Source organism: Lampetra fluviatilis, chromosome 17, assembly GCF_964198595.1.
Source record: "Lampetra fluviatilis chromosome 17, kcLamFluv1.1, whole genome shotgun sequence".
Lineage (NCBI taxonomy): Eukaryota > Metazoa > Chordata > Hyperoartia > Petromyzontiformes > Petromyzontidae > Lampetra > Lampetra fluviatilis.
Window position 1 is genome coordinate 6,568,346 of NC_136291.1, and position 18,665 is coordinate 6,587,010.

Genomic DNA, 18,665 nt, shown 5'->3' on the forward strand with positions numbered 1-18,665 from the left:
AAAGCCCCCTCTGTGTCTCGTGATTTACTATGGAGACTCCTGCCAGGTGTTTAGTTTACTTGGCAATGGTTGTCTTGTGGACCATGACACCGACACAGAATTGGCCTACACTTGCAAATGATGTCACGGAATCTAATGTCAAATAAACTTCTTATATTACCAGGTGAGGCCCACTGAGTTCCAGAACCGACCTGGCCACAAATGATAGCTCAACGAAGTGGCTTATCAAGTGGACATTTATAGCAGCTGCCAAACGCTCTAAACACATGATTCTAAATGTGGAAGGATATTATCCACTGTGAAGCGTGTGGCTGAAGTCATATGACGGTTATTGCACCAGAAGTAATAACCAGGGCAGCCGTGAACTTCTGCAATAATTCGTTCATGTCACTGTCGATGAGGTCGACGGGCAAATCGCAAACTGTGGGTGGACACGATGACCTTGTGTGTTCAAATCTCAGGACGCTCTAATATTGCAACTGAGGGTTTCGCTGTATCAAGACATGTCTTGATATAACAACAAGTTGGCCCTTCCTCTTGCAAAGCCAGTTTCTGTACAAACACTTTCCTATAGCCTAGCAACGTGGTCTTGGACAATTGAAAAAAAAATACATGGTCCTCCATCTAAAAGTCAATGTACTCACACTTGTGCTGTATGGAAGATGGTGGCATCAACCATGCCATAATAATATCGGAGGAGGCTTTTAACACTTTGGTCAACATGAATACACAACGGGCGTCTAGCCCAGGTATAGATTCTGATGCACTTGGCAAAGGTTGCTCTCATAGGCAGTTGATGGTCTTCAACGCTAGACCCAATCTTCGTCCAATACACTATGCACCCCTTTCTTATGTCCTCTCCTCCCACAGTGGTGGACATTCCCGGTTCCATTCAGCACTTCTTGTGCCAGGAATAATGCCCTAACCCTAACAGGTCAAATGCATCAAAAAGGGGGGTTGGGGTTGTGGCACCACGGTGGCCAGGTGTTAACTACCTTGCCTGGTATACAGGAGGTCGTGGGTTCGATTCCAACCCTTCTTCTGTATATTTGGAGTTTGCATGTCTCTCTCTCAGCACGATCGGGTTTTTCCCTCCACAATTAGAAATATGCGTTTATAGTACTTGGCTGCGAGAAATTCCCACATAAGCCACTTTGTTGAGCTATCATTTGTCACTAGATAGATTCTGAGAGCTATATAGCTCGTAGGCCTCACCTGGCAAAATAAAACTAGTTCAGTTGCAGTTTTCATAAACTGAAATGGGGAACCTACCTGGTCAGATCTTGGAATCCAAGCTCGGTTGACCCTGGAGAGTGCTTGGATGTGTGCCCATCACGAAGCCGAACAGGTGTTATGCTGCGGGGCTATGTGTTGAGCAGCAGAGGGCAGTGTAGTGAAATCTATTGTAGTCTGATATCACAACTTCAACATCTTTGCCGTCCGCCTTCATAATCCCGCACTGACCAGCGAGGTGAAATATCGTCAAATACGGATGTATTAACACGTAGGCTTTTGCGACCAATATTACCCAGGTTTTTTGTGTTAGATCACGTAAATATAAATGCGTCGTTATATAGTTACGTGATCTAACCCATACATATTATGTAAAATGTGTCGAACATCTTTCGTAACGTACGTAGCCAACCGTGCTAATCGGAGGTGCAATAAATAACCCCGACAACGCACACGGTTTGGGTAAACCTTCAATCCAGCAGTGGATTGACAATGGGCTTGCACGTACACACACACACAATGCCCATTGTTTTAGAAGGCCTCACCGAGTCTCCAGCCTCTCATTCAGGACGGTCCTGAATTGGAATGTTTTGGCAAATTCCACGAATGAGTGTCTGGAAGGGTTATCTTTCGGCCATGGTATTATGTTACAGTACTTGAATTTGTTTAACGCCTGTGCTTCTCCTGGCCTTTGCAGCTGAAACAATGGGCAATGGTTTAACATCCACTATAACTCTGTCCACCGAGTGGTATAAATCGGTACCCCGCAGTCGATCGGCGGATCGTGCAAAAGGTTTGGTAAAGCTTGGGGACTTTCCACCACTTCCAACATGAAGGAGTCAGTCAAATCTCCAATTGGCATGCTCTCCTGAGCTCCCTCCTAGTGGTGGAGGCTCTTCTGTCAGTCGGGATTGCAGCTCTGCACTTTTACCTGTACCTTGACTTGGCAATTTCTCAAATGAAGTAAAAAAACGACATGAGCAACACCTAGCGGGGCTACAACCACCGGGTGAGAAGCAGAGGTTGCAACCGGGTACCCGATACCCGTACCCTACCCGATACCCGGCTACCCGTTTGCGACCCTGGTGCGGCCGAGTACGGGTACGGGTAGACCGTGAGTCACTGGTGAGTAACTGTTTGTCACTCATTTCCCAACGTCTTGTCTCTTCTCACAATTCAAGTTCCTAGAATCAACCCACCCGCGCCTGCAACATGGCTTTATCCCAGAGGTCGCAATCAGGTACCCGATACCCGTACCCTACCCGTACCCGGCCGGGTATCCGGCCGGGACCGGGTCGGGTACGGGTACGGCCGAGTACGGGTACCCGTTTGCGACCCTGGTGCGGCCGGGTACGGGTAAGGAATCAAAACCCGTTTGCGACCTCTGCTGAGAAGTTAGAAAAAAACATTCTCGTCCAATTCACGTGGTGGGTGGTAAGTTGTTAATTCCACACAGGTGGTTGATTAAATAAGCTAAACGTGCAATCATGGTTGAACGCAGCACTAGGGCGTTAACGCTGGTGCCCATGATTTTGAACGGGTGCCCATGATTTTGAACGGGTGCCCATGATTTTGAACGGGTGCCCATGATTTTGAACGGGTGTTAAAAACGTCGATGGTGCCCGAAGGCGGTTGCTGATGTCTGAATGGGCGTCAGCTGCAGCTGCTGGGAGCAGTCGCTGGCGGATGCTGGGCCCATTGAGTGGGGCGGGAGTGGGGGAAGGGCTTAAAGCAGAAGTAACATTTTCAGCCACCACCACCTTACCTACCTGTCTCCTGTCCAGTGCCGGAGTAGGCTAGTGCGGAGCCTGTAGCGTATGTTATAAAGGGGCCCTAAAAAAATAAAAACACATAAATATTAAACACAATTTTTTTAATTTGCATAATAAAGTAATTGTATTCTTTCATTTGCTATACAGCCAGATAATACGACAAATCGTTAACCTTAAACACCCAGTCGTTCATAAAAGTTGAAGGCAGTATAGTACTATAGTAATAGAGCAAGTGCAGAATCACTGAACTGGAATTGATAGCTTGAAGCATTTAGCGCGGGACCCTTGAAAGTGCGGGACCCGTAGCATATGTAGCTACTTTTGCTACGAGGATAATCCAGCACTACTCCTGTGCTTTGTAAAATCCTAGGGAGATGTAAACAAGAGATGAAGATCCATAAAACAGGTTGTTTTGGGTTAGATTGCGTAAATATATGAATGTGTCGTTAAAGCTGCCACCACCAGACACAGCCAACTAGTAAGGGTTGTCACGTAACCGGGACATGCCGGTTCGTGACTAGTACAGCACACCGGTGTGTTGGAGAGCCAAGCCACAACATTTGTATTCTGTATTTTGGATAATTTTGGTCGCGAAAGCCCCCGTGTTAAAGAGATGGAGGATGTAGCAAGATGAGGGACAATGATAGAGAGCAACAGACTCCGAGAGATGAGAGACGTTGATTTGCTTTTTATAATTCACGGTCTGGTAACGTTCATTTTTATTCGATGATTTTGCTGCTATTAATGTCCAAATGATGAGACACCTTGTTGCGCTATAATTTGTGGCCAGGTCGCATCTGAAAAATAAGTGAATACCTCGGTGGCCTTTGCCTGGTAGGATGGGGATGGTTTAGTTTGGTGTGCGTGTGTTTGTTTACCTTTGTTGTACATTGTTCTACTGTACTGTCACATGTTTTTGTACTATTTCGATTTAAAGCTTTCGTGACTGCAGGGATTCATCTTCTTGGTTCTTTCGGTAAAGTCACGTAGAATGGAAATAATAAATCTCGACAGACCTGTTCTTCACCTGAGGACGGCTGCTTGCGTTGTGGCCGAAACGTCGTGAGAATTATTTTATTATGGTTTATTTTTATTATTTTATTATTTCCATTCTACGTGACTTTACCGAAAGAACCAAGAAGATGAAGAGGAATATCCTCGCTGGTGCCATGCAAGGGTAGAGTACTGTGTGTATATATTGTAGGTATGTTGAACATTTGCACCGTACGTAGCCATCCATGCTAATTGGAGGTGCGGGGAAATTACCAAAAAATTGTCCACAAAAAGCAGTTTTAAAGAAATGAATTTTCAATCTAGATTTAAAAGGGCAAAGCCCCAAATGGCTTCCTGATATCGGAAGGAAGAGCGTTCCAGACGGCCACAGAAGCGCTTCTGAAAGTGGCAATTTTAGTTCGATGGTCATCAAAAATCCGCAAGCTGCGAGGATGGCCGAAGTACGTGTGATGATTGATGCTTCTTGATGAGATCAGCGAGGTATTGTGGTTCACTTGCGGCAAGCACTTTGTGCGTAATGCGCAAGTCGGAAGCTTGTGACAAGGCGTTGAACGAGTTGCAGCGCATACTTGGGCGTGTTCTGTGTTTGTTGAAGCGTGCACACTGGGACGCGCATGCACCTTTAACAAAAAAATGCGCATTCCACACTTTCATTAAAGCGGGCTTTCATTTCAGCCGTGAGATATTTTACGGCGTAAAATATTTAAATGTGTAATACAATTGAGTGCAATTTATCGAAGTGGAGTCCCCGTTATCAGGCTAAGTATTGGAGTTTGTAAAACACAAACAAATGGTCACGAAAATAACTGCGCAAAAAGGAGCGAATCGGCCTGTCTGCTGGGGGTTGCCAACCTGTTCTGGTTTTCCCAGGATAATCCTCTGTGATTTGGCTGTCCGGGCAAAAGCTGTAAGACTCTCCGTTACATTCAAACTTTAGTATTTTGTCAGTTGTGTAAATAATTTACCAGTCAAGACATTTCATTCACACATAGTTCTTATCTCCCGTCGGTTTTGTGAGATATTTTTCTTTCCAAGATTTGTGCCAATTTGTGTTTGTACCTCAGAGGTGGCAACCCTGCTGTTCTGCATGTTATCCAGAGAGAGAAATGCAATGTTTCCCAAAGAAACGCGAATTTTTCTGAAATTAACCTCTGATGGTGATATAAAGGGTTAGTTAGACAGTGGCGTGAAGAGGCATGGTGACTCGATTGTGCAGGAATTTATATTATTATTTTATAATACTGTAGTTGGCTTCTCTGAGGGCTGGAAAACTTCACGCATTACCACAGCCGACTCACTGCGCCTCCTCAGAAAGACAAAGATCCCCCGTATAGCCTTAACAGTCTGTTAGGGAAAGTGCTGTTAGCGAGCACCAATTAAGGCCCGCACGGCACACGAGGGGGTGGCTTTCCAACACCACGCCCAGCCGCCTTTGTCTGCCAAGTGGCGATGTTTACACCCCGCACCATTTGAGGCTAAATCGACCTAGGGGATGCCCAGAAACCGGTTTAGATAACCGTCACTTGTGTTGACCTTGAGCGGGAATGGAACTCGAACCGCAACACGACTGCTCCCTCCTTACACCACCATGATCAGAGGTCACCCAACGCTTTATCACGATTACAGGCATATATGTCGATATCGTCTTCCTCATGCATGCACTGTCCTCTGATAGAACGCATTCCTCTTCTTGGTTCTTTCGGTAAAGTCACGTAGAAGGGAAGTACGTGACTTTACCGAAAGAACCAAGAAGATGAATCCCTGCAGTCACGAAAACTTTAAATCGAAAAATAGAACGCATTCCGTGTCCACACTGTATTACATTTAGCCACTCCTGAGTGCGATTACAAAAAAAGTGAAGAAGAAAACGACTTTTAACATTTTCTGGAAAATAGAAAAAATACACAAACGGTCCAGTCCTTCCGTTTGGCTGTGCATGGGGTTCACACAGCGAGAAGGAAAACTGCATTTTTTTGTGTTCAGTCACAACATCCTGCCTCAAACCAGGTCACATGGTGGTGAATAAATGGAAAGAATGAATGCGTTGCATGTAATTAGGAAAGTACCTCTGGAAATTTTGGAAAGCAAGTGTAGCCCTATTGCTATAGTTATATATTTGTTACACGAATCCAAATATTTAGATGTTTTGCATTACCACCAAGTCCATCGCATCCATAGTGCCCTAACCACTTTGCCAACACAATTTAATACACACGACGCAATACAGCGTCACAAATTGTGCCGGGCTGTATTTATGTACAATATCTGAGAACCTAATATCTAAAAACATTTTATTTTGAGAGTCACTGTGCTCGATGAGCCCTCGTTATTCCAGTGCGTGGAGAGTGTCACCGGGATAAGGTGTGATGCCAAGTCCGAATGCTCGCTCTGAATGAAGTCCATTATCTAGCGTCACGCTACGTTTCCCAGGTCTCCCCGCCTCGTACTGGCAGACTTACTGAACTATAAAATCAAGCACGCTGCCCTTTAAGCCACAAAGAGGTTCACTGCTGCTACAACTCAAACAGCGCTTCTTTTTATTCCGTGAATCGGAGTATTTTCTTTTATTCACCTCCAGTGTCTGTTTGGACAGAAAAAAAATTGTGCAAATTTACACACCCACTGAAGAGTTCCACCCAGTATTTGCGGTTGTGAAGCTGTACAGATTCCCCGGGCGTGTTTTCGGGTGGGTACCGTGTGTGGTTCGACGTGCTGGGAGCCTCTTCAGGAGCTGAAGTGAAGCTTCCTTTAGTTGAAGTGAAGCTTCTTCAGTTCCTGAAGAAGAGGAAGAAAAAGCAGCTCCCAGCCGGTAGCAGCAAAACGTCGGGCATCGCTTCAAACAACAACACTCGTCACAACGTGAAAACAACGCCGGCAACTTCCGCCCTCATCGAGTGCCTTCACAAAGGGGGGGACACATTGACATTCGTCGAATTCCAGAAAGAGCCTCAAAGTATTCACAGGGTCTCCTTCCCGTCCTGCCCCTGCGTGTTTTGCAGAGATAGCCTCGGCTGTTAGGAAGTGTGGGGCGTGACTGCACATTCGTGCGTGTTTTTTTATTTTTTTCATCCGTTGTACAAGCACCGAGTTTGTGGGACTTAGGGGTGTGCGTGTGCGCATTATTGCCATTTGGGTATTTTCCCCGCTCCCCACTTGGAAACATCACAACCGCTGGTTCACTCCGCTCGAGTATTTTTCACCAGCGGCACGGAGCCCTTCTCGCGGGACCACCGCCACCGACACCACCACCGCCGCCGTTAAAGAGGTGAAGTCGATGACTTTTGCTGTAACTTGTAAATGTGTGTTTGTGTGTTTAGCTTATTATTATTATCGACAAGGAGCTCTGTTGGTTAAAGCAATGCGTGTCTTGCCTGGCGTTGGTGGGGAAAGTCCTAACCGCATGAGTTTTTGTGGTTTTAGTTCAAGTCACATCAAATGTTATTGGCATCACGCTTCTGAACTTGCGGCTTTTAAGAAATGGTTTTCGGTAAAAGACATTATGTATGTCTGTATGTACGTTGCACTTCTTTATCACCGTGTACAACGTTCACATTATCCATTGTGCAGAATCACAGGGCGGTAGGAGCGTTGTTAATCTTCCCTTTGACAATGTTTATAAAGTAAGCGGCACCGAAGTCACCCCCTGTGTTTTTGTTTGCAAGACGCTGCCAATTTTTTTCGCTGTACTGTTTTAAACCCACTGTACCGTGATGGATTTAATACCGGGAGCGACGGTAAATGATTGTAAAACATAACAATCGTGAGTACGGAGGGGCCAAGTGGCCCTTCGGCACATTTTTTGCGGTTACATGTCGATATGGGCCACTATTACAACCAATTGCATAAAGTTCGCATTAACGGCCCACATTTAGGGACCGCAGAAACTTTTATGACATCTGTATTGTGCGTGCTGATATAAGCTTACAGTAGATGTTACTCATTCAAGTGAACGTGAACTCATGGAATGTCTAATCTGGCGTTCTTTTGAAATACAGAAGCAAGTCATGCGAGGCTTATGACACGTGATTTCAAATGTAGTTTATTTTAATTGTCATTTTATTTCTACTTAATTTGTTTTTCTCTTCCCACCATTTCCAATTGTCTTATAACGTCATCTTCACGTCAGATGAAGTCATTTTCATTTGGAACTCCAGCTAGCATTGCACCACCACTGCGTGCAGTGCGAGAGAATTTCAACGTGCATACATCTTGGCCAGTGAGGCTTTCCTGGTTGAATAACCATCATTATTGTCGTCATCATCATTACGAATAAAAGCGAAACGGCTCACGACCGCTTCCTCCTCTCACACCGATATCGCGTCTTCTCTTCCCCCGATACCCCGTGGCGGGGGGCCACCGCGCGCAGGTTCACTCACCCCGCCATGTGGGCCCGCCTGGCTCGCGTCATCTCGCTCGACGATGGCGGCCCCGAGTCCTCCTGCCCGACCTCGAGCGCCTGCAACATGGAGAGCGCCGACCCGGAGCTGTGCGTGCGCCTGCTGCAGTTCCCCAGCTCGCGCAACTACGCGGGGCTGCGGCACCGCCTGGCCGAGTGCGACGGGGCCTGGGTCACCGCCTTCCTGGAGCTGCGTGGGCTGGACCTGCTGCTCGAGGCCCTGGAGAGGTTCTCGCGCTGCGGGCGGGCGCTGCGTCTCACCGACGTGTGCGCGCAGCTCGAGTGCGTGGGCTGCGTGCGCGCCGTGCTCAACTCGCGCCGGGGGCTCGACTACCTGGTGTGCGGAGGGGAGCGCGTGCGCACGCTCGTGCAGGGTGAGGTGCCGCACGAGCTCGGCGAGGAGCGTAAGGTCCATCGGCGTGCGGAGCCTCCGGGCGATCCCTCGCGGCTGAGGATGTTGGCTGGTCGTCGGGCAAGGACGGTGGTCGCCGTGTCCGCGCGCTTTCGGATGCGCTTCTGCGGCCGTCTGGAACGATCTTGCTTCCGATATTAGGGAGACACTGGGGGCTTTGCACTTTTTAAATCATCATCTAGATTGACAACTCATTTTTAGAAAATAGATTTTTGTGTTTAGTTTGTTGTCCTTCCCCTGCACCTCCAATTAGCACCGTCAGAGAAAAAAGTTCCACGTATGTACATGCTGTCGCCGTCGCCGCCAGCACCGGCGGTGATAGCGGTGGGTGTCTGGTCGATGATGTCGGCAGCTTCTCAATGTTACAACAATGTCCCAGTAGGCCAGGCTCTTCTTTAGCCTGGAGAACAGCCGTGGGTATGCCACCAAGCTCTGCGATCAATATTAGCGAATCTCAATGGGTTCCACGGTCCACTCTGTATGTTTTACAAATGAATGCTTATATTCTTAGGTTTTTTCGGTAAAGTCACGTAGGTAAAACATTAAAATTAATGAAAGTAAAATAAAATAAAAATCACGACGTTTCGGAGGCAACACAAGTCTCCGTCATCAGGTGGGACCGTCACAGCCAGATTTGCTGCATCAAGGACACTTGTGTTGCCTCCGAAACGTCGTGATTTTTATTTTATTTTACTTTCATTAATTTTAATGTTTTACCTACGTGACTTTACCGAAAAAACCTAAGAATATGAATCCTTGCAGTCACGAAAGCTTCAAATCTAAAATGAATGCTTAGTTGGGGTTTTTATTTGCCGTCACATGCAATGAAAATTGCCGTACGCTTATGTTCGGTGTTTGTTCTGATTTGGTCAAAGGTCCAAAAAAAATTTGTTTTGCGACCATCCGCCCGTCGATTGCGATCCACGTATATCGGCCACCACCTCTGCAGGAGGGGAGGCCACACAAATTGTTTGGGGATCCTAACTCGGCGGTGGTGCTCGAGCACATGTGGCGAAGCGATCGTCGACGGACGTGTTGCCCTTTTTCGGAGGTTTGCGATGGGCACATCCATTGTTTTGGACGGGAGGGTGAGGGGGGGGGGGCGGTGCCGCTGCAGGTCGTTGTTTCGCCACACTTCTCCACGCTGCGACCGAGTTGTAAACGAGTACCTGGTGTGGCGTACATTCATCAGCGTGGAGCGTTTGCTTGGGGCTGAGCGGTGGCACAGTGGTTGGTGCACTGCGCTATTATCACCGCCAACCCGGGTTGGAACCCTGATCGTAAATAACACGATGTAGTGTCTAGACGTTTCCCTGGGTTTTCCCCGTGGGTTGATGTCATCTACAGCTTCTTTGTCAGCCGGGGCGAAGGCCTTCCCCGCCTTGTATCCGTTGTAAGGTTTGTTTGTCCCTACTTCACCACGTTAGTCGGTGTGGGTTGGCGAAGGCTGGGTGAAGGGGGTTGTGGGAGGGAGCAAGAACCTCTTCAGAGAAAGTTCACCGCTGACGTTCTAACCGTGGCCGGGAATCAAACTCGGGCCGCTTAGTTCCGTGCGTCAATCACTGCCCCCTCCGCTCCTACCTGCTGAATGGACAAAGGCGGCTGGCCGTACCTGCAGGGTGCTGGCCGGCGTGGCGAGGCCGCTCGCTCGCAGGACTCGCCGTGGTGGCGGGGGGACGATGCTCACCCGCGACTGTCGCTGTGTCCGTGCGGTGCAGCGATGGACACGGGCAGCGAGCTGGTGAAGCGCCAGGTGATGGAGCTGCTCTCCGCGCTGTGCGTTTACTCCTCCGAGGGGCACAAGCTCGCCATCGACGCCCTGCAGCACTACAAGGCAACGCGCGGCACACACACACACACAGGACAACAACAACAACACCTGCCATTCGCTACTGAGTGACAGTGACATTACCACGGTGCTTGTGCCTGGCTACGTGCACTTTGAGGTCGCGTGAAATATTGAAGGCCCGATTGGCAGGAAGTCGAGGAGCGGATCCATGTGCCACAGGTTGTATGTATGTAGGTTGAACTTCTTTCGCACCGTACGTAGCCACTCGTGCTTCTCGGAGGTGCGGGGTGACTGGCTAGCGGATGCACACCGCATGTCCTCCCTACTGTGCCAGCTTGCTGTGTTTTAACCGCCCGGCACTCCTCTGGTTGTGAGCGTTTAATCAACATTTTTGCGCGTTGCGATCCTAGGACGGAATGCGCATTATACATTTTTTTCATAATTATGATTAATTTAATTTACAGCCATTTTAATACCCACCCTGTGAGAGGCGTCGATCGGGGGTGGTTGTGTGATCATACTTCACTGCGCTGGTCAGTGGGATTGCCACATATCACTCACCACCGATGTTAGCCTGTGGCCAGGTATCGAACTTATGTCGCCTGGTTAAAAGCGCAGTGCGCTAAACGCTGTCCCACCCTCCCTCTCTTGGTGTTTGTCGGTCACACACTCTTTCGGGCATTGCTTTAACAGTTCGAAGCACAATATGAAAACACAATTATGTGATGATATGCTTCCAAGATGTCTGGTCAGTGGAGGAGATTAAGTTAAAACGCCAACGAGAAAGGCTCTCTCGTGGAGACCCTGGATCTCGTGGAGGCATGCGCAAGCCAATTCAGATCTGTCTCTTGACTTTTAAGTAACGTGATGGTGGCTGGGCCAGTGGGCCCTCTATTCACCACCACCCCCCCCCGATGTGCGGTCTCGTCACACCAACCGAATTAGATTTTTTGCAGATTGTCTTTTCCCCTCCTCTGGCGTAGTGTACTCGTGTTTTGTTGCAATAAAAACACACGTGATGGTGGTGGTGATGATGCTGATGGATGGATGATGATGATGTTGTTGTTCTGTGACCAGGTGGTGAAGAGCCAGCACTACCGTTTCAGCCTCATCCTGAATGAGCTCAAGGCCACGGACATGGCCGCCTATCAGGCCACGCTGCTGGGGGTCATCAACGCCCTCATCATCGGCGCCAGCTCCCTGCAGGCGCGCATGCTGCTGCGTAACGAGTTCATCGGTGAGCGCGCGCCGCTCGGACACCGTGGTCGCACGCTCTCTAGGCCGCGTGCGTGCGTGTGCCGGCGTCGCGGTCCAAATTCGCCAAATTTTAAAATGACCCATACTCCTTCTTGGTTCTTTCGGTAAAGTCACGTAGAATGGAAATAATACAATAATAAAAATAAAACATAATAAAATAATTCTCACGACGTTTCGGCCACAATGCAAGCAGCCGTCCTCAGGTGGAGAACAGGTCTGTCGGAAAGACAGCGACTGACTCTGCCTTCTCTGCCTTCTCGACAGACCAAGACCTGAGGACGGCTGCTTGCGTTGTGGCCGAAACGTCGTGAGAATTATTTTATTATGTTTTATTTTTATTATTGTATTGTTTCCATTCTACGTGACTTTACCGAAAGAACCAAGAAGATGAATCCCTGCAGTCACGAAAGCTTTCAATCGAAATATGACCCATACTCTTTGGTTCTTTCGGTTGAGTCACATAGGTGGAAAAAATAATTGATCACGACGTTTCGATCACAACACAAGTGACCGTCTTCAGGTTACCTGACTGGGTAAAATCGCACAGCAACATTGGCCCCTGCTGGTGGACTGTACCCGTCTGGCTATAGGAATGGCGCGAATAACAAGTACACGAATACACCATTGGAACCTCATTTGCCAGAAGATAAAAATATGATGATTGGTTTTTTACCCTTTTATCTGGCAAAAAAACTGACACCTTTTTTACAAGGAGTCATGTTTGCATAGACCACAATACCTGCAGTCGTAATGCAAACAAAAAACATAACTCTGATAATGTATGCACTGCCCTTGAAGTTGATTGGTCCACACCCGAGACAGCTTTTGAGACAGGAAAGCTGTAAAAAAGGTGTCAGTTTTGTTGCCAGATAAAAGGATAAAAAAACAATTATCAAGTGCACGAATGATTTTGATTTGATTTTCCCAATCGCCGCCCCACATTTTTTGCTCATAAAACAACGACGCGGCACTCGTTTTTGGCCAGCCCTGGATTTTCCTTCTGGGAGATGGAGCTGGCAATTGGAGAGTCTAACAGTGCTGCTCCCTCTCTTTCTGCTGCTTGTGTGATGCAGGGCTGCAGTTTCTGGAGGTTCTGGAAAAGCTGCGGTAAGTCGAGAGCATCCACACGCAAAGCTTTGTGAGTTATTCCCATCAATAGGGCCAAACACTCCCGCTCCCTATCGACAATTGTAGTCTCGAGGCGGCTGCTGTGAACATGAGCGCCTATTGATTACGCGTGTTGATCTATCGCCCAGCCTGGCTTGGAAGCTGACGATGGTTCTAGGTTTTATGATGCTCATTAAATGGCCTTTGTGCTGCACAAGTCGGTGTTGGAGCCCCGGATGGGAATATGTGAAGCCTGGTCGGCTCGTGAGCGTAGCACGCCAAACAATACTCACTTATGACAGTCGAATCTGCCCTCGGTCTGCTTGTGATGTTTAATTGTTTAGAGAGAGTTTTATACATGAGCCTGCTAATGCCTGTAATGCACGCACGCATTACAACGTCGGCAGTGTAGCGGTTAGCGCGCTGCGCTACGAACCCGGCGACCCGGGTTCGATTCCTGCTCACGGGCCTACACCAGTCACGATTATCTGAACAGGTCCTGGGCCTCCCCTAGGTCGACTCGGCCTAAAAAACGTATCTAGTGCGGTGTGTAAACATGATGACTGTGGAGAGACAAAGGTGTCCGCGCCGCATTCCCATAGCATGCGCCACGTTGTTGGCCTTCAAGGGTGGTCGCTCTCACGGCACTTTGTGCCCCCCCCCCCCCCCCCCGACAGCACCGGCGACAATGCGGACGAGAACGTGCTGGTGCAGTGCGACGCGTTTGAGGATCACCGCGCCGGGGACGAGGCGGAGGCGTCGGCGCGCTACGGCGACACCGACTGGGGCAGCCACCAGGGCGTGTTCCACGCGCTCTTCAACAAGGTTCCCCTCGCCACCGCCACAAAGATAAAGACAAAGATCCCCCGTGTAGCCTTAACAGACTGGAGGGGCAAGTGCTGTTAGCGAGCACCTATGAAGGCTGGAACGGTACACGAGGGGGTGGGTGGCCAGCACCACGCCCGGCCGCCTTTGTCTCCCCCAGTGGCGATGTTTACACACCGCACCAGGTACTCATTTAAGGCTGAGTCGACCTAGGGGAGGCCCAGGACCCGGTTCAGATAATCGTCACTGGTGTTAGCCGTGAGCGGGAATCGAACCCGGGTCGCCAGGTTCGTAGCGCAGCGCGCTAACCGCTACACTACCGCCACGGACACTGTCCGACACGCGCGTGTACCCACCCCCCTCCACCCCTTCCCGTGTCTCGCTCGCTTCCTTGCCTTCTATCCCGAGCAATCAACAAGGTTGCAGTCCAAAATCCCCGAACCAAGTCATTGTTGCAAAAAAAGACGCAACATGACGTTTTTAGCACCTCCATAGCCCGAGGTGTGTAGGCGTCTCGGTTAAGTCGTCACCATCGACATCTTCGTCAGCGAGGCTCCATCCTCTGCTGGATGAAAGCATCCTCAAAGTCGTCGTCATCCCTCGCGGTTCTACGATGTGACGATGCGGCCAAACACCTCGACACGAGCTGCTCTAATTGCCCCCTTCTCGTGCGTGGACGTCCGGTGGAACGCGTTCCTTTTCTCGGCTGACGCTCCATCGCTAGGCATTTGGTGACCGTCGGTCGTCTTATCTTCTAAGTGACGTGCCCTGCCTTGAGCTCACTTCCTTTTACTGACTTGCTTTCGATTTAAAGCTTTCGTGACTGCAGGGATTCATCTTCTTGGTTCTTTCGGTAAAGTCACGTAGAAGGGAAGTAATAAAATAATAAAAATAGAACATAATAAAATGCAATTCTCACGACGTTTCGGCCACAACGCAAGCAGCCGTCCTCAGGTGAAGAACAGGTCTGTCGGAAAGATATTCAGACGCTGTCTTTCCGACAGACCTGTTCTTCACCTGAGGACGACTGCTTGCGTTGTGGCCGAGACGTCGTGAGAATTGTATTTTATTATGTTTTATTTTTATTATTTTATTATTTCCCTTCTACGTGACTTTACCGAAAGAACCAAGAAGATGACTTGCTTTCCTTCTTTCGTTGCAATCGTGTAAATACCCTGGTTCTTATTTCCGTGCTGCTGCCTCCACGATGTGTTTTTTTTATTCTCTCTGCAGCGACGACTCGTTGCACATTCAAAGAGAACGATGATGTCGCCACCACACCTGGCAAAGCTTGACCCCCCCCCACCAACATCACACAGCGCGAGCCTTCAGCTCGTAACGTAATTAGCAGCGTGAGGATATATTTAAATGCCAGCAAATGTGCGCCCAATTAGACGAGGCGTCATTTCTCCGGTCCCCAGAGGTGAGGTAGGAGCAGTCGAGTGAATGGTCTGCAACAAAACAGTCGTTTGAGTTGAGAGTTTCATGAACATTATAATTAAAGGCCATGAAATGTAGGACTTACTCGTTTGAATGCTTTAATTGTTCAAGCCCCGGCATATTAAATATGTTTTTTCGCATAATTTGGCGACATTACCAGAATTTCAAAAATCGTCGCTTGTCGTGCGACAAACATTGCCGTCTGCGGTAGGGCATGTTCGGAAATTTGTGGGCAAGAGGTCATTTGGAGACGTCTCACAAGTGGCTCTTTGATATCTAGATGTATGCTTCGTCTCATGTCACGCGCAGGTAGCACAATTGGGGTGAAGTTTAGCAAAAAAAGCTAAATTTAACAAAGAAATCTTGTTTTGAAGCTTTCGTGACTGCAGGAATTAATACTCTTTGGGTCTTTCTAATAGATCACTACTAATATATCACTATTAGTAGTGATTTATTAGCTATTTTTCTATCTACGTGACTTTACCAAAAGAACCAAAGGGTATTAACAAAGAATATAGGCTAACGTTACAAATTGGACCCTCCCAATAAAAATATATATTTTATACTGGCCGTGAGACTATCGTGTGTAAGTAAATGACCTACTTTTTTACTATGAATCATCTCTGAGTGGTGTGTGTGTTGGAGGACAATGGAATAAACTGAAGACAGCCCATGTAATGTAAGGGCGGAACACTCAATCTGCCCCACTCAACCGACAAGGCTGAGCAGAGATGCGTGTTTATCTGGTGGACACCTGCAGCCGTGACCCGCTGGTTATGAATGCTACGAGGAACCTCGCCCTGAGAAGCGATCCTGTGGGGAGAGCAGAACACCGGATGTTTGGCTGCGTTTGTTTATTTTGATTTGTTAGACAGAGGATCCCATTTAGCCCGTCGGCCAGCTAGTTTACAAAGGAGATCCATGGTGCGCGAGCACAGCAATACATTTTTTTGGATAAAAACATCAACATTGGGCAGAACGAGTCGAGGGTCCTTAAGGAGTATGACACAACTGACAAGCGAGGTCTTCAAAGGTTGTAAACAAAATACACGCGAGACAAAAGCAGTCCAAGTGTAATGTGAGATAAGTTAGGTGCAGGTGCAGTCAGCTCTTTATTTTAGCCTAAGAGTGACACAAACGCATGCAAATCACAATCGAGATACAATTGGGCAAAAGGACAAAACAATAATATTAAAAAAATCAATGTTTTTATTCGGCGTCATTCACGCAAACTGGCCAGCTGCAAAACGCAACCAAGACTCGTTTGTCTTCTTGGTTCTTTCGGTAAAGTCACGTAGAAGGGAAATAATAAAATAATACAAATAAAACATAATCAAATAATTCTCACGACGTTTCGGCCACAACGCAAGCAGCCGTTCTCAGGTGAAGAACAGGTCTGTCGGAAAGACAGCGTCATTCAGAAGAACAGGTCTGTCAGAAAGACAGCGTCATTCAGACGCGTCATTCAGACGCTGTCTTTCCGACAGACCTGTTCTTCACCTGAGGACGGCTGCTTGCGTTGTGGCCGAAACGTCGTGAGAATTATTTTATTATGTTTTATTTATATTATTTTATTATCTCCCTTCTACGTGACTTTACCGAAAGAACCAAGAAGAGGAATCCCTGCAGTCACGAAAGCTTTCAATCGAAATTTAAGACTCGTTTGCTTTAGTTGTCGGCCCGTTAACCGAGACGCGCGATTTGATGCTGGTCCCCACTGCCCCCCCCCCCCCCCCGCGTGTGGCGTCGTGCACGTGCAGGTGAGCAGCCACCCCGTGTCCTCCCAGCTGCTCACCATCCTGCAGAGCCTCCTGGAGCTGGAGCCGTCGCTGCCCGGGGCCTCGCCGCTCTGGGCCGCCCTCGAGTTTGTGGCCCAGCGCGCCGTCCTCGTCGCCGATGAGGGTAGGCATCTCCCCCCACCCCCCACCCCCGGGTCCCATGCAGAGGTCGCAACCGGGTACCCGATACTCGTACCCTACCCGTACCTGGCCGGGTACAGGTACGGGTACCCGTTTGCGACCCTGGTGCGGCCGGGTACGGGTACGGGTAGGCCGTGAGTCACTGGTGAGTAACTGTTTGTCACTCATTTCCCAACGTCTTGTCTCTTCTCACAATTCAAGTACCTAGAATCAACCCACCCGCGCCTGCAACGTGGCTTCATCCCAGAAGTCGCAATCAGGTACCCGATACCCGTACCCTACCCGTACCCAGCCGGGTACGGGTAGGGTACGGGTACGGCGGGGTACGGGTACGGGTACCCGTTTGCGACCCTGGTGCGTCCGGGTACGGGTACGGGTAAGGAATCAAAACCCGTTTGCGACCTCTGGTCCCATGACGAGAAAATCCCCCTGGGGCCCCTCGAACGTAGATCTGTGGAGTTCTCACGCCACGAGTACCTGCCTGTCGCACATTTCCCACTCGCGAGAGACAAAGAATTAATACTTTTCTCTCTACGCAGGCAGTGTATTCATATTGCCAGTGGCGCAGCCTGTTTGGCGTGGGCCCGCACCAGAGGTCGCAAACGGGTTTTGATTCCTTACCCGTACCCGTACCCGTACCTTACCCGTACCCGGCCGCACCAGGGTCACAAATGGAACGGGTACCCGTACCCGGCTGTGTACGGGTACCCGTTCCCTACCCGTACCCGTACCCTACCCGAAATGAGTGACAAATGGTTACTCGCCAGTGACTCACGGCCTACTCGTACCCGTACCCGGCCGCACCAGGGACAGCAAACGGCTACCCGTAACCTTACCCGGCTGGGTACGGGTAGCCGGGTATCGGGTAGGGTACGGGTATCGGGTACCCGGTTGAGACCTCTGGCCCTCACTGGAGGAATAACATGGGGGGGGGGGCGGCTTGTTCAATTACCCCCCCACCCTCCTCGTAGCCCCCGGCGCCTGTGCCTAGGCCTTTTAACTTTTACCTTACCTTGCCGAGGCCTACCTGTGCCCCTGTGGGCCCCGGTGCTGTTGCGTGGCCTGAGCACTCGACAGCAACGCCACGGGATTTCCCCTCTGCTGCCGGTGGCACACAGGCACCGGACAATCTCGTGTCTCCGGCTGCGTTAACTCGTTCTGATTACCCATTAGCCTCCTTGATGTTGCTTTGAAAGGGGTCTTTTAGTTTAATTTCACACAAGCGATGGCATCATGAGCCACGACCATTCCACTGTTGGATGAAGGACTCCCCCCAGCCGCTGACATCCATCATGGTTCTAAAATGCAACGTATAACACCGCCCTTCTTTGGTGTGGACCAATCGGTTTCAAGGACAATGCGTACATTATCAGAGTACGTTTTTTGTTTGCATTCTGACCACAAGCATTGTGGTTAATGCAGACATGATTCCTTGTAAAAGGTTTCAGTTTGGTGTTTTAACATCTTGACACCTGTTTTGTTGCCAGAAAAAAGGGGAAAA

The 18,665-nt window shown here is 49.1% G+C and overlaps 1 protein-coding gene across 1 annotated transcript; it reads left to right on the plus strand.

The window, feature by feature from the left end:
- The first annotated feature begins 6,571 nt into the window (after positions 1 to 6,571).
- On the plus strand, positions 6,572 to 12,984 carry LOC144936885 (inverted formin-2-like). Its single transcript, XM_078864087.1, has 5 exons — positions 6,572 to 7,284; positions 8,386 to 8,789; positions 10,546 to 10,661; positions 11,694 to 11,853; positions 12,947 to 12,984. The coding sequence occupies exons 2-5, from the start codon at positions 8,402 to 8,404 to the stop codon at positions 12,982 to 12,984; spliced, it is 702 nt and encodes a 233-aa protein (XP_078720213.1). The 5' UTR covers positions 6,572 to 7,284; positions 8,386 to 8,401.
- Positions 12,985 to 18,665: the final 5,681 nt, after the last annotated feature.